Raw genomic sequence first — 14288 nt, forward strand, 5'->3', positions numbered from 1 at the left:
TCTTCATGAATTCCAGGCTCGAAACTGGTTTAAGTTTTGATTTGTCAAGATTTATGCCCAAAGTGTTGCAAATCTGGAGCAAATAGTCCCTGTTATGCTGTAGTTCTTGCTTGGAGAGGGTGGTGAGGACCCAGTCATCTAGATATGGAAACACCTGAAATCCCTTCAATGTCAAGTGAATTGTGACTACTGCCATGCATTTGGTAAACATCCTGTTGGCTGTGGTGAGTCCAAAGGGCAGACCTCTGAACTGGTAATGACTTGCTCCCAGCCAAAAGTGAAGATGTCTTCTGGATCATCTGTCTATTTTGACGTGATAGTACATGTCCTCAACATCTGCAGAGCACATCCAATGATCCTTATGCAGAAAAGGAAGGATGGACTGAACTGTGACCATTCAGAACTTCACTTTAACAAACTTTTTCAATTTGCTTACATCCAAAATTGGTCTGAGGTCCCCTGTTTACTTTGGGACTATAAAGAAGTATGAATAAGTTATGAATCCTATGTGGTCAAATGGGACCTTCTGGATGACTAATTTTTCTAGCAGCTTTTGTATTTCTTGTGCTGCAGCCTTCCTCTGACTAGGTGGAATGTTGGGAAGTTTCTTCCTTTGACAATGAGGAAGAAGGGAAAATGGTATGCAATAACCTCTGGATATTATTCTTAGCACACACAAATCTCTTTTCATGTTTGTCCAGGCATGTAGGTGGAAAGAGAACCAAACTCTGACTGCCTCCAGAGGTGGACAGTTGGGCAGCACTTCAGGAGCACTGATAGGGCCTGTCTGAAAAAGAATCTCTAAAGCCCTGGTTCTGTGAGCCTCCTCGGCAATGTTTATAATTAAAATTGCCCCCTCTGCCGCTGCAGGAATTGTCCCCATGCAAATCCTGGAAAAATCCCTGAGATTTATGGAACCATATTTTCCTACTACCTCTGTTTCCTACAGAAAGTCTGCTGAGGCATAGAAAACTTGATCTCCATGGCAGACAGTGTCTTTCCTTCTTGTTTGCCATGGGTAAGCATACCTTTTACTGATGGCCCTAACAAGGAAGTGGCATTAACAAAGGACATCTTAAAGGGCTCTGCAAAGTCACATAGCCACATCCCAGTGTGACTCCTTATGGTGATGCCTGAAGCATCTGCTCCTGAGGTCCCTTCCGCTGTGTGAATGATTAACCTCACTGAAGTGTTTGAAATAAATAAAAGAGTGGCCAGCTGAGAGGAAGTCCTTTTGAAATCCTCAGCAGAAATGGACTTTGACAGAGTATTTGATAGTGCTTCAGTCAAATCTCTCTGAAGCCTAGTAAAGTATGCCAGGTAATTAAGTGAAAATAGCTGAAGAGGACACTCGCTTTCCAAATTTGTCCAATGCTGTAAACTTCCTGTTAGGCAGATGGACAGAAGAGCTCTGTTCTGCTAGCTCTTTCGTAGTGGCTGCCACCACCACCATAGCATCAATTGGGACACCTTTGCTCCAGTGGAGTCTATCTGCAGGTGGTGCCAAAAACTTGTCAGGGCACATGGGGATGAGCTCGATAGTATCCATCTCCTTCCATGCCTGGTGGTAAACCAGATCAATAAGTTCATCCACTGGGGGGAGGGGGGGGGTTACCCAAGATGAAGACGGGATAGAACCAAAAGTCTCCAAGAACACAGATTCTTTGGGATAGGGGGTTTGGGATGACTAACCACCTTTCTGCTTCAGGATCTCTAGAATATCGCCAAAGGAAATATCATCCAGTGGTGATCTGGTAGATCCTTCTCTATCAAAATCAGCATCTATGGTGAGAGATTCAATGGGGGGTCTATATGTCTCTTCTTACATGTTCTCTTCCAGGGCAATTCTTCCATGGGATGTTCTGGAGAAGTGTCAGAAAAGAGGGGAAGTTCCTCTACTGGAACTGTCTGGAGACTTATTGGAACTGGCTGTCCCTGTGGAATAGGTCTGACTGACTCAGACCTCAGAACTGATGAGAGAAAAGGGGTAGGATCACAAACATAAGAAGATGGTTCTCTCTCGAGAGAAAAAAGCCGTTTCCACTGCCTTGAAGGAACAGGGACAGGGAGAAGCCCCAATTTGCTCCTTCAGAGCCAAAATTACTGACGAAGGTAGATCTAGGCCACCCGCAGACACTAGCCTCAAGGGGAGAATCAGATCTGAACTAAGGCCGAAGCTCTAAGGGGAAGAGGTGGAGCTGAACCTACCCCCTCTGATCTGACATTGACACTTCAACTCCAAAAATCTTTCTGATCATAGGGTATCAAAGCAGAGCAAACCAGTTAGAGGACACAGTCTGAGTGGAGGAGGAAACTTTCCTCAGATCCAAAGCCGAGCCTCTCGAGGATCTTAGATCCTGGGGCTCTGAAACCACTGGAGAGATAAGAGAAGGAGAAATAATAGTCTTAGATATGACAGGCATACTCATGGATCTGACAGGGGACGGATATTGTAAGACCCCCAATCTGGATCTGAACTCAGAGACTTTCACATCATCCTATCCACATCTGCTTCCGACGAGCTTCTGGAGGATTTAGAGGAAGTGGTGGATGGGGGCTTGGAATGCTTCTTAGGAGTGTGGATAAGCTGAGCAGGCACAGTGGGTGAATCTGGTTTTAAAATACATTCGGGTGTAGTACTCCCAAAGAAACTACCAAGCTTCAGATCGGATGACTTAGGATCCAAGGGGGGAGCTGGTGGACTAACTGTAATCACAGTCAGAGGCAAAGCTACAGGATCTAAAGACTTTGGATCCGATTGTTGAGATGTCTTCACATCCAGGGCAGTCGGATCCGAGAGTCTCCTGGTCTTGGTTGGTGGCTCCAATGAGGACCTGGGGATCTAGAGGTCGAATGCTTATAGTGCTCTACAGTTGCAGACTTGCTTGTTTTGTCCAAGATAATGAAAGAAATGGAGGACAAATACAATAAGGGGGAAAAAATAACAGTTGTTGAACTCTGGTCCGCTAATGATTGGCAGTAGATTTTTTACAGGTGCCAGCTCGACACCCAACCTTCAATGAAGGCATGCCCATTCTGCGCATGACTTTAGAATGCCACTCGACTGCGGGGAGGACATGCAGACTCCACACAGAAGGCGCTCCAGTCGAGAATCGAATGGGAGAACCTCTTGCTGTGAGGCAACAACACTACCGCTGCACCACCGCGGCTTAGAGAAAAAAATAACAATAAAGTTTTTATTTTTATATATATATATATATATATATATATATATATTTATTTATATATATATATATATATATATATATATATATATATATATATATAAAAGACTACCAACTATGGCAGAAGCAGAAAATACCCTAAAGTAAAGGGGTAAAGAAAGAAAAGAAATACCAACAATGGTAATGGGGAAAAAAAGTCTACTGTGAAAACAGTACAGAAAAAAGTCCCTAATGACCAGTGACAAATAGAGGGAGGAAGAATGATATAAACAAGAGTTTACCTCACAGAAAAACTGCCGAAATCACTCAAGAGTGGAACTTACATCTGTTCACGAAGGCAGCAAATGAGATTTAAAGCAACAGGGATGGAGTAGGGCATTATAGATAGAGGGAGGAGCTTGAGGTTTGGATCCAACCTCTGGTAAATGTGGCCACGTCAAGTGAGGAAGAATGAAAAGGACAAATGGACAACTTCAGATATATGATTTCACTGAAATCCTGGTATAAAGCACAAACTTTTAGGCACTGGTTGGTAAATAACAGGCATGCAAAATGCCTGTCCTGCTTAGCTATTTTTTCACCAAATTTATACAGCCTAAATACCTCCACAATCAAAGAGAAACAGGGCTGTGAACAACTAAAATTTTCAAAACAGGACAGCAAAACTGATGTACAATATCTGCAAAGTTAACAGTATCACTACAGTGCATTCATCAATGTTGACAGTGCCAGAGACATAGGAAATCTCATTTAAATGCTAAAATCCTGTACTGTTTGAACCGCACCACAATGGAGGGAATGATCCATAAGGAAATGAAAACTTGCTGCAGGCTGAGACACCAAACATGACCGTTTGCTCATCCCTGAACTAACTACAACAAGAACTTTCAACCACTCATCATGACCGCAATGTTACAAAGTCTGTCAGTATGTAGAGTTCTAAAATATTAAACACAAGTACACTGAGTTCTAACTGTAGCAAAAAGCATATGCAGATAAAAGGGACAGTACCACTTCCATAACGCTGTCGCAGAAGAATGCATTCCATCCATCTATTATTCTCAGCGGAACCTCTTCTCCATCAAAGATCTACAAAACAAAAATAGTACTCAGTGAAATTTTGAGCTTCTGAAGGGGATCCAAATAAGCAGCACAGCAAATACAGAAGCGGACATATCTGGAAATATGTATAGAAAAGAATTAGGTGGAACTCAAATTCCCTCTTTTACATGAATGTTTTGAGAACTGAAAATGTGAATTCACAGACTGTTTCATTTCAAAATTAAGTGACATAGGCTAGTGTGCCCCACAAATACAATGGACACAAGTGATGCATAAAGCTACACAGACAGATAGCATTTCCAGTGCTAAGTTAGCCATGTACGTGGACGTTAAGAGTTCAAAAGTCATTGTACTTTTAGACAAGGTGAAAATCATAAATTTTTTCACAAAAAGCATAATCAAAACTCTATACAGCCTGTAAAGGGATCTGTGGAAGTAAAATCACTCAAATTACAACAGGAAAGTAAATGATTTATACCCTAAGACACAACCTACTAATGATCCAGTGCTACTTGCTTAAATACTACATTAAAAATATAGCTAGGTTTAATTTCTCCAAGTTGTTTGGGTTTCTAACACCATGATGGGAATGGACCAGTTGTTTCAATCTTTAATGTTAGCCAAATATGCGCTAAGCAGCACCCGTAATGTGCCCAGAACTGACTCCTTCAATTCATATGGAGTTATGTATTGGTAGCATATCTAAATAAGACTGTAAATTATTTTTTATGAGACCCATTGTTCCTATTACTACTGGAACTGTAACTGGTTGGGTATCATTCTTTGACACTGCCCTCATTTCTACCTGCAAATCCTGGTATTTTATGACTTTGTGTCTCTCCAAAAATAAGATGCTGTAATTACTGGGTGTAGCAATTCCAATGATCAATACTACTTTTGTCTTCTTTTCATGCTGTCACGTTCCCTAGGAAAAGAAGAACTGTCCTGTTTTTGAGGGCTGCAAATCTTCATCACCAGATTGGTTATCCTCCTGGCTGCTGGTCTGAGCTGGGACTAAGACTGAAATCATTTCCTCTTTAGTTAGGCTGGCATGCACCAGTCCTTTGGCTTCACGCACCTTAGCCAACTGGTTCTTTGTCAGCTTGCCATAATCCTCTGCTGACATATTTGCCTGTTTTCCCTGACTAAACTAACTAATAAATAAATAAATAAATAAAACTACAATAAAACGAAGTAAACAACCAAATACCAGATACCCCAATAGCAGCTAATAACAAGAAACAAAATACTTCCAAAAAGGCTGCTGAGGCAAGATTCCAGTGTCTCTTTGTAAAAAATAAAATAAAAAGTACCAGGAAGTTAATGTCCATTGTACTGATGAATAATGTATTTATTTTTAGAGATCAGGTCTATTGGCAGAGAAATGGGGTAGCTATGGGGAGTGCTTGCTCCAATAGCTATGCTAATGCAGTTATGATGCAATGGGAAGCAAATTACTTATTGGAAGGTCCATATAGCAAATTTATTTTGTTCTACAGGAGATTTGTAGACGACCTTTTTATGTTATGGGGTGGTACGTTACTAGAATTAATGGATTTTGTTAAGCTTATTAATGGCTCCACAGATTTTTGAGGTTTACTATGAATTATTCAAGAACAGGTATTAACTTTTTAGATGTACTTGTAGAAAGGGATGTCAATGGCACTATCTCTACTAAATTGTATAGAAAGGAATGTCATGTTAATAGTCTTCTCTCTAGAAGTAGCATGCACCCTAACCATATATTTAGGAATGTGGTGCAGAATCAGTTTTATAGAGCCTCCAGGTTGAATGTAAGGAATGAAGATTTTCAAGAACAGAAATCTAGAACCACCAGAGAGCTTGTTGAGAGAGGTTATGATCGAGCATTTGTTGATCAAAATGCAGCTCATGTCACTCATTTGAGAGACACTAGAGCCAAGCCCTATTTCTCAGAGAGGCAGTCTAGAGAGTTTAACAGTAAAGGAGATAAAATTAAAGTATGTATACCATACTCAAGGGATGTTTTTAAATATACAGATATTATTAATCAACATTGGAGCATATTATTGACAGATCCACAGATAAGTAATATAACAGGATTCAAGCCTCAATATATTTTTAAAAATAGAAAGAATTTAAAAAGGAGGTTATGTAATGTTAAAGAGAGGAATATTAGATATGCTCTCTTTGGCACTAAACCATGTGGTAAATGTACACAGTGTAGACATATTGGTGAAGAGACATCTTTTACACATCCAGACACGGGTAGAGTCTTTGATATTAGAGTACAAGCTAACTGTGAAACCATGCATGTTGTCTATTTAGCAGTATGTGTATTGTGCAAATGTTTCTACATAGGCAAGACAGACCACACTCTCAAAGATAGCATTAGAGAGCACATATACCATATAGGTAAAGGTAGTGATACCAATGCTCTAGCCAAGCATGTGAATTTAGTAGGTGGACAGCATAAATTGTTATTCACAGTTGTGTCCAGGACCTATGAGAGTGCTAGAATGGGTGATATTAGGTCCAGGACTGAAGAAATAGAAGCAAAATGGATAGTGATGTTAAGGGCTAATTATGGCCATGGACTCAATGACCATATTCCCTTGAAACCGGTGTTGGGTAAAAGACCCCTTTTTAGATAGATTGTGTTTTTAGGTACATATATATATATATATATATATATATATATATATATATATTTATGTATATTAGCATTTTTATGCAATTGCTGTATATGTATATACTTTTTTGATACATCTTTGACATATTTATATATATTTTTAATATACTTTTTCATTATGTATTTATATTTTATCTTATTTCTTTAAATGTTAATTGTTTTTGATCATGTGACTATTTTAGAAGTGGATATAAGGTGTGTGTTTTTTGTGTTAGAGTTACACCTGATGAAGCATTTGTGAAAGTGCTAGTGTAAGCAATAAAGTGGTACTACTTGTTTAATTCCTGGTACTTTTTATTTTATTTTTTATTTTATTTTTTACAGAGAGGCACTGGAATCTTGCCTCAGCAGCCTTTTTGGAAATAAATAAAACTGTTCTGAATTGAAACTCTGAATGATTACCTTGTGGCTGCTGAGAATACATACCTCCAGTGACAACTGCCTACAGACTACAGAAAGTTCAATTAATATCCACACCACTGCTCACCAATATGTGATGTCCCCTCTCTGGGCCAGTAATCAAAGAGGCAGAATCCTCACCACTGACACTGGAGAGGGACGTTCACTTGGAATAAAAATAGATACACACAGTATATTTCCAGATGCAGCTCTCTGCATCAAGCGCAATTTACGCAGGGAACACACACAGTCCGGGGTCTGGATTTCTCACTGTCTCCTTGCAGGTGCCCAGTAAGGCTCCTCACTGGCAAAGCTATAGAGATGAGTCCTTAGGTGAGTGTACAAGCCATATCCTCCAGCACCCTCTCTGTGAAACCAGTGCTTCGGGTCCCTGCTCAATGCAGTTGACACACATACCCTTTGAGATTTGATTTGTGCGTGCACACACACACACACACACACACACACACACACACACACACACACACACACACACACACACACACACACACATCTACCTACCTGGGAAAGGCTGGCACAGATTTACTAGCTATGCCCTCTTCTGCCCAGACTACAAGGTAGTTACTGCCACTAGGCACTCCAAAGCCAGCTACTTTAAGTTTCTTAAAAGGGTACCCAATTACACTGAGTGAAATTAATATTAATACAAATTGTAGTGTTTTGACCAATGCAGTATGGCTTTCAGGAGTGCCCACAGATTCACCAAATAGATATGAGTACTCTGAAAGATTAAAACATTCTCTAAAGAACCAGCCATAATGAAAAGTTTAAATATATTTAATAATAAATAGTAAAAAACATGAAAATACTGAATATCTATTTACAATAAACACCAGAATTTCAATCACAGGAAATATTAAAATAACACAGATGAATAGATTCACACAGATACAGAAAAACAGTACTTGACTAATCTCACTATATTTTCCTGACTGATCTAAAGAATTACTATTCCCTGGTCATGTACTAGAGCAAGGCATGATGCAGTAGGTCAGGGGTCCTTCTTTGTCGGGTTCTAAACACAAAGTGCTCTGATACTTCTCTCATCTTGTATTAAAACATAATTTTGCCTTAGACTACAGAATGACATCACATACATCTGGTCATCTGACTTCTAGTTCCCATGCTACCCCCATTGCTAGAAAATGAACTAGAATTTAGCACGTATGTGTTACCATACACAAAGACAGAGCTTTGCTGAGATGTATTATAGCACCTGGAAACTATAAAACCATAAAACACTTCCACTCTTCCAACAGGAGCTAATAAACCATTCTCTGGCACAGACATTTAGTCTCTGGGTGCAATCAGAATGATAAGATATAATCTTTCTGGCCTAAACCAGGTAATTTAATTTCTTACTATTTTTCAAAGTTAGCTGGACTGAGATTAACCTCTTCTCTTCCAGTATCCTCTATTAAAACATATACAGTACATGCAATCAGTTACAATAGAGTCAGGACCCACTGTTGGCACATTTTTTAACACAAGCATCTGTACAAATCAGTATGATATCCAAATGACATAGAATTCTTTACACAATTCCAGCTTGCTATGCTGGCATATGTTACACATCCACTGCCCTACTTCCGGCACAGTTAGCAATACCTCACATCGTCACATCTCACTTCCTGTTGAAGACTCAAAGTAGTTTTTCAAGTGACCCTTGAGAAAATTTGCTTGAGAGGAATGGGCCTGTCTGGGAATACATTACCTCATGCCCTGGCATTTTGCTGGCTGGCTCGATGTAGCCATAGATCTCCCTCAGACTCCTCCTGCCACCTACCACACATAATTAGCACAGGGACCTCCTTGTCACGGTAAGGTTTCATCATGTTAACATGGTACAATTTGTGCCCCTGCCTCCTGCCTAGCTGTTCTACCATGTAGTTAACATCACAGACCTTACTTATCACTTTAGTGCCTCCCAAGCTGCCTACAGTTTTTTGTGTCTGACAGGAATGAAAACCATAACCTGCTGTCACAGCATACTCTCAGCCTTGAGCATTGCTGTCATAACAGACCTTTTACTGCTGTTGGGCTCCTGCCAGGTTCTCCTGGGCCAAGCCCATGAGCTCTATAAGCCTTGTCTTGAGGTTTAGGACATATGCCAGAACAGACTCCTTGTGGGATTCACACTCTCCCTCCCACTCATCATGAATCAAATCTAAAGGCCCCTCACCCTATGCCCATATAGCAACTCAAATGGTGGTGAAAACCATGAGGATTCCTGGGCTACCTCTATGTATAAAAACAGCAGATAGGGCAAATATCTATCCCACTCTCTCTTAAACTGGTCTACAAATGCCAGTAGCATGGTCTTTAGTGCAGAGTTTAACCTCTCCACAAGACCATTATTCTGGGGATGGAAGGGGTGATCTTTAGGTGCTTCACCCCACTGTGCTTCCACAGACAAGCCAACAGGTCTGACATGAAACTGCTACCTCTATCAGTCAGTATTTCTCGCAGGAAACATACACTGCTGAAAATCTATAACAAAGCATTTGCTACCTTCTCTGCCTTGATGGTGGACAGAGCCACCACCTCTGGGTATCTAGTAACATAATCTACTACCACCAGGATATACTTCCCTGTGGAATCTGGGGTACCCAGAGGCCCCACAATATCCATAGCTACCCTCTGAAATGGCTCCTCAATCACAGGTAAAGGCATCAAAGGAGCTTTGACCTTGTTTCCTGCCTTGCTTACTTTTTGTGACTGCTCACAGGTCCTGCAGTACCCTGTTACATCCCTTGCAATCACAGGCCAGTAAAAGTTCTTCATAATATGTCTCTTGGTATGCTTTATGCCCATATGACCTGCAAAATGAATGTCATGGGCTATGGGTATAAGTACCATACGGTAGGGTCTAGGCACTAACAACTTCTGTATTACCTCATCCTGTAGCCCTCCTTCAGGGGTTCACTCTCTATACAGTAACCCTTTGTTCCAGTACAGAGACTCCCTTTTTCCTTGAGAATCAGGTGCCTCACTAGCTACCTCCCTCAAGCTTCTTAGTTTAGGGTCTGACAGCTGAGCCTGTCTCAATTCTACCTTTGTGACACTTCCAGGCTCCAATTCCACAGGAAGTCTAGTATCTTTTGACAGTGGTGCCTTACTGTTAACTTGAGTACTACCACTCACCTCTGTCCTTGCAGTCACTCTGTCCAAGAGAACATCAGTACCTACCAGCATCTGTGGCTCACCTTCAGGCTCACTGCTAGAGGGTAGCTCCCTCCCTGAAATAGTCACCTCACCAGTCCTGGCTTCAGGTGTGGGGTCTGTCTGTGTCTCCTCCAAGCTACCAGACTCACATGTCTGTCTTCAAGCCTGACTGTGTGTAACTGCATCCACACAAGGTACTGCATTATCAAAATCATTCCCTATCAAGACATCTGCAGAGATATCTTCAAACACACCTACTTGCTTGTTTCCTTTTTCACCCTCCCAGTCAAGGTAAACCCTGGCCAAAGGCATTTGGAATGGGGCCCCTACTAAAGCTCTGACTGTAGTGGACTGCCCAAGCAAGTACTGCTCCTCTTTAACCACTGCAGGCTTCATAATTGTTATGTCAGAGGCTGTGCTTTTCTTAGCACTGGCCTGTTTTCCATCCACTAAGATCAGTTATAAACTCTGGTGATAGTTTGGCACCCCTGTTGTCTTCAGACAATTTACCACTGGCATACTGTTATTCTCACTTGCTGTCTCCTTCACCTTGTTTCCATGGACATCTATATGATACATGGCCCCACTGGTTTCATTTAAAACATGAAACCCTTGATAATGGCCATGTACCTGAACTAGTGGCTTCCCCTGTTACTGGTGGGCTCTGTTGGGGTGGTTTAGGCTGCCCACCATAAATTCCCTTATATCCATGTGCAGCACCGAGTATCCCCTTCCTGTGCAGTGATGCCTTGCTTGCTAGGTAGAGATGCCCTTTTTCATTTTTCCCCCAGCTCATCTGCAGATTTGTACTCACAGTCTGCCAAGCAAATTTTCATGTCCTCAGGCAAAGTGCTAAAACTTGTTCCCTCACCAAAAGGTCTGCCAGCCCTTCAAAAGTGGTGACCTGACACCCACTCACCCACCTATGAAAATAAGTGCTTAATTCAGCAATATAATCACATACACTTTCACGTACCTTGTTTCTATGCTCACAAACATTTTTTTCTGTAAGTTTCAGGTGTTAACTCATTGCTTTACTCTATCATACTTAAACAATCTATCAGACAATTTAGAAACAGCAGTTACAGCTTTACCATGGAGTACGGGAGTCAAGAAACGTACACAGAGCCCTTGGATCAACATTATACAGTTTATATACGCTATCAAATATTTGAATAAAACTATCAAAATTATCACCCTCTGTAAATTGTGGAAGAAATTTACTGACCTTTATTGCTTCTGGGGTTTTGTTTTTCCCCTCTCCATTACCTCCATGACCCTGGTGAATAATCATCATCTCCCTCTCATGTTGACGCTGCTTCTCATTTTCTTCAGCCTTCAAATGCTGCAGTCTTTCTACTGATTCTAATTTCAAACTTTTGGCCTCCAGTTCAAGTCTCTAACTCCAGGTGGATTTTTAAATCCACTGAGGAAAAGGTGAACTGTCTTGTTTCTGAAGGCTACAAATCCCCATCACCAGACTGTTTATCCTCCTGGTTGGTGGTCTGAGCTGCGACTAAGGCTGAAATCATTTCCTCTTTAGTCAGTTTGGCATATTCCAGTCTTGACCAACTGTTTTTCTGTCAGCTTGCCAAAATCCTCTGCTGACATCTTTGCCCGTTTTCCCTGACTAAACTAAACTAGCAAAAGAAAAATAAATAGAACTGTTGTGAAATGAAACTCTGAGTGTTTACTTTGTGGCTACTGAGAATACACACCTTCAGTGACAACTGCCTACAGGCTACAGAAGTTCAATTAATATCCACACCACTGCTCACCAATATGTAACATTGCCTTTCTGGGCCAGTAATCGAGGAACCTGAATCCTCACCACTGACACTGGAGATGGATGTTCACTTGGAACAAAAATAGATACACACAGTATTTCCAGATGCAGCTTTCTGCATCAAGCACAATTTCCCTTAACAGCATACAGTGAACACACTCAGTCTGGGGTCTGGATTTCTCTCTCTGTTAACCTCCAGATGCCCAGTAAGACTCCCCACCAGTACAGCTATAGAGTTGAGTCCTCAGCCGAGTATCCAAGCCAAGTCCTCCAGCACCCTTTCTGTGAAACCAGTGCTTTGTGTGTCTGCTCCAAGCAGCTGATACACACACTCTGAGTTTTGATTTTCACACACACACACACACACACACACACACACACACACACACACACATGGGAAAGGCTGGCACAAATTTACTAGCTATGCCCCCTTCTGCCCAGACTATAAGGTAGTTACTGCCACCAGACACTCCAAAGCCACCTACTTTAAGGCTCTTACAAGAGTTCCCAATTATACTGAGTGAAATTAATATTAATGCAAATGGTAGTCTTTTGACCAACGCAGTAAGGCTTTCAGAAGTGGCCGCATAGTCACCAAATAGATATGACTATTCTCAAAGGTTAAATATGCTCTAAAGGACCAACCACAATGAAAGGTTTAAATATATTTAATAATAAATAGTAAAAGAACACGAGAATACTAAATATGTACTTACAATAAACACCGGAGTTTCAATCACATGAAATATTAAAATAACACAACTGAATATATTCACACAGATGCAGAAAAACAGTACTTAACTAATCTCACTGTGTTTTCCTGGCTGATTTAAAGAATTACTATTCCCTAGTCACTTACTAGATCAAGACAAAACATAGTAGTTGAGGAGTCCTTCTTTGTCAGGTTCCAAAAACAGTGCTCTTGAGACTTCTTGTTCATCTGGTATTAAAACATCATTTTGTCCTAGATTATATAATTACATCACATACATCTGGTCTTCTAACTTCTGGTTCCCATTCTACCCCACTGCTGGAAACTAAACCAGAATTTAGCTGATAGGTGTTACCATACCCACAGATGCAGTTATACTGAGATGTATTATAGCATCTGGAAGCTATAAAACCCTTCCAATCTTACTACTAGAACTAATAAACCATTCTCTGGCACAGACATTTAGTCTATGGCTGCAATCAGAACTGTAAGATACAATCTTTATGGCCTAAACCAGGTAATTTCATTTCTTATTATTTTCCAACATTAGGTGGACTGAGACTAACCTCTTCTCTTCCAGTATCCCCTGTTAATACATATACATTTAATTAGTTACAATAGAGTCAGGATCCACTGTTGGTATATTTTTTAAACACAAGCAGCTTTATAAATACCAAAAAAGAAAATTACCAGAGAGTGTAGAAATCAGTAAAATAAACAACAAAAACACCCTGGCGCTTGGCAATCCAATAGCAGGCAAAAGAAAAAACAAAATAAACTTAAAAAACTCCAAAACATTTTTAATAGAAAACAAATAAATGTGGTTTGGCACTTTTGTCAGTACACTGACATCTTCAGAACCACAAAACAAAGTAAAAACTAGTTTAAATACTTTTCAAGTAAATGAACCCCACCCCCAAAGATGAACCAATCAATGTGTAATAGACCAATCTCTAATACAAGTAACACGCACAACTAAATGTTGATTAAAAAGCAACAATGTAAGAAAAACATTTAAAGCACTAATTACCAGTAACAAAACATATACAAGTTTGTTAAAAAATCTCAAACCATACTGTGTCTTCTTTTAAGTTCACTGGTGATGGAAACACTTTCATTTAAGCCTGGGGAATTGGTGGCATTTAATCTTAGCTGCCACACCATTTCCCTGTGCATCAATAAATGTTTCCAATCACAAAAGAAAGGGCCGTTGTGAACCTGCTCCAGCACTAGAAACTTAACTTGTCAAAACCATCACAAACCATAGAGTGGCGTGCCACTGCACTT

General features: G+C 40.5%; 1 protein-coding gene across 1 annotated transcript in view; it reads right to left on the reverse strand.

Annotated features, from left to right (window-relative positions):
- The window catches only part of TUT4 (terminal uridylyl transferase 4), a 3240181-nt gene that overhangs the window by 940819 nt on the left and 2285074 nt on the right, over window positions 1-14288 (reverse strand). Inside the window, exon 21 of the mRNA XM_044086854.1 lies at window positions 4197-4274. Within this exon, the coding sequence (XP_043942789.1) occupies window positions 4197-4274 (78 nt within the window). The remainder of the gene's footprint in view (window positions 1-4196; window positions 4275-14288) is intronic.

This window comes from Protopterus annectens, chromosome 10.part0, assembly GCF_019279795.1.
Source record: "Protopterus annectens isolate FY-2018-M chromosome 10.part0, PAN1.0, whole genome shotgun sequence".
Lineage (NCBI taxonomy): Eukaryota > Metazoa > Chordata > Ceratodontiformes > Protopteridae > Protopterus > Protopterus annectens.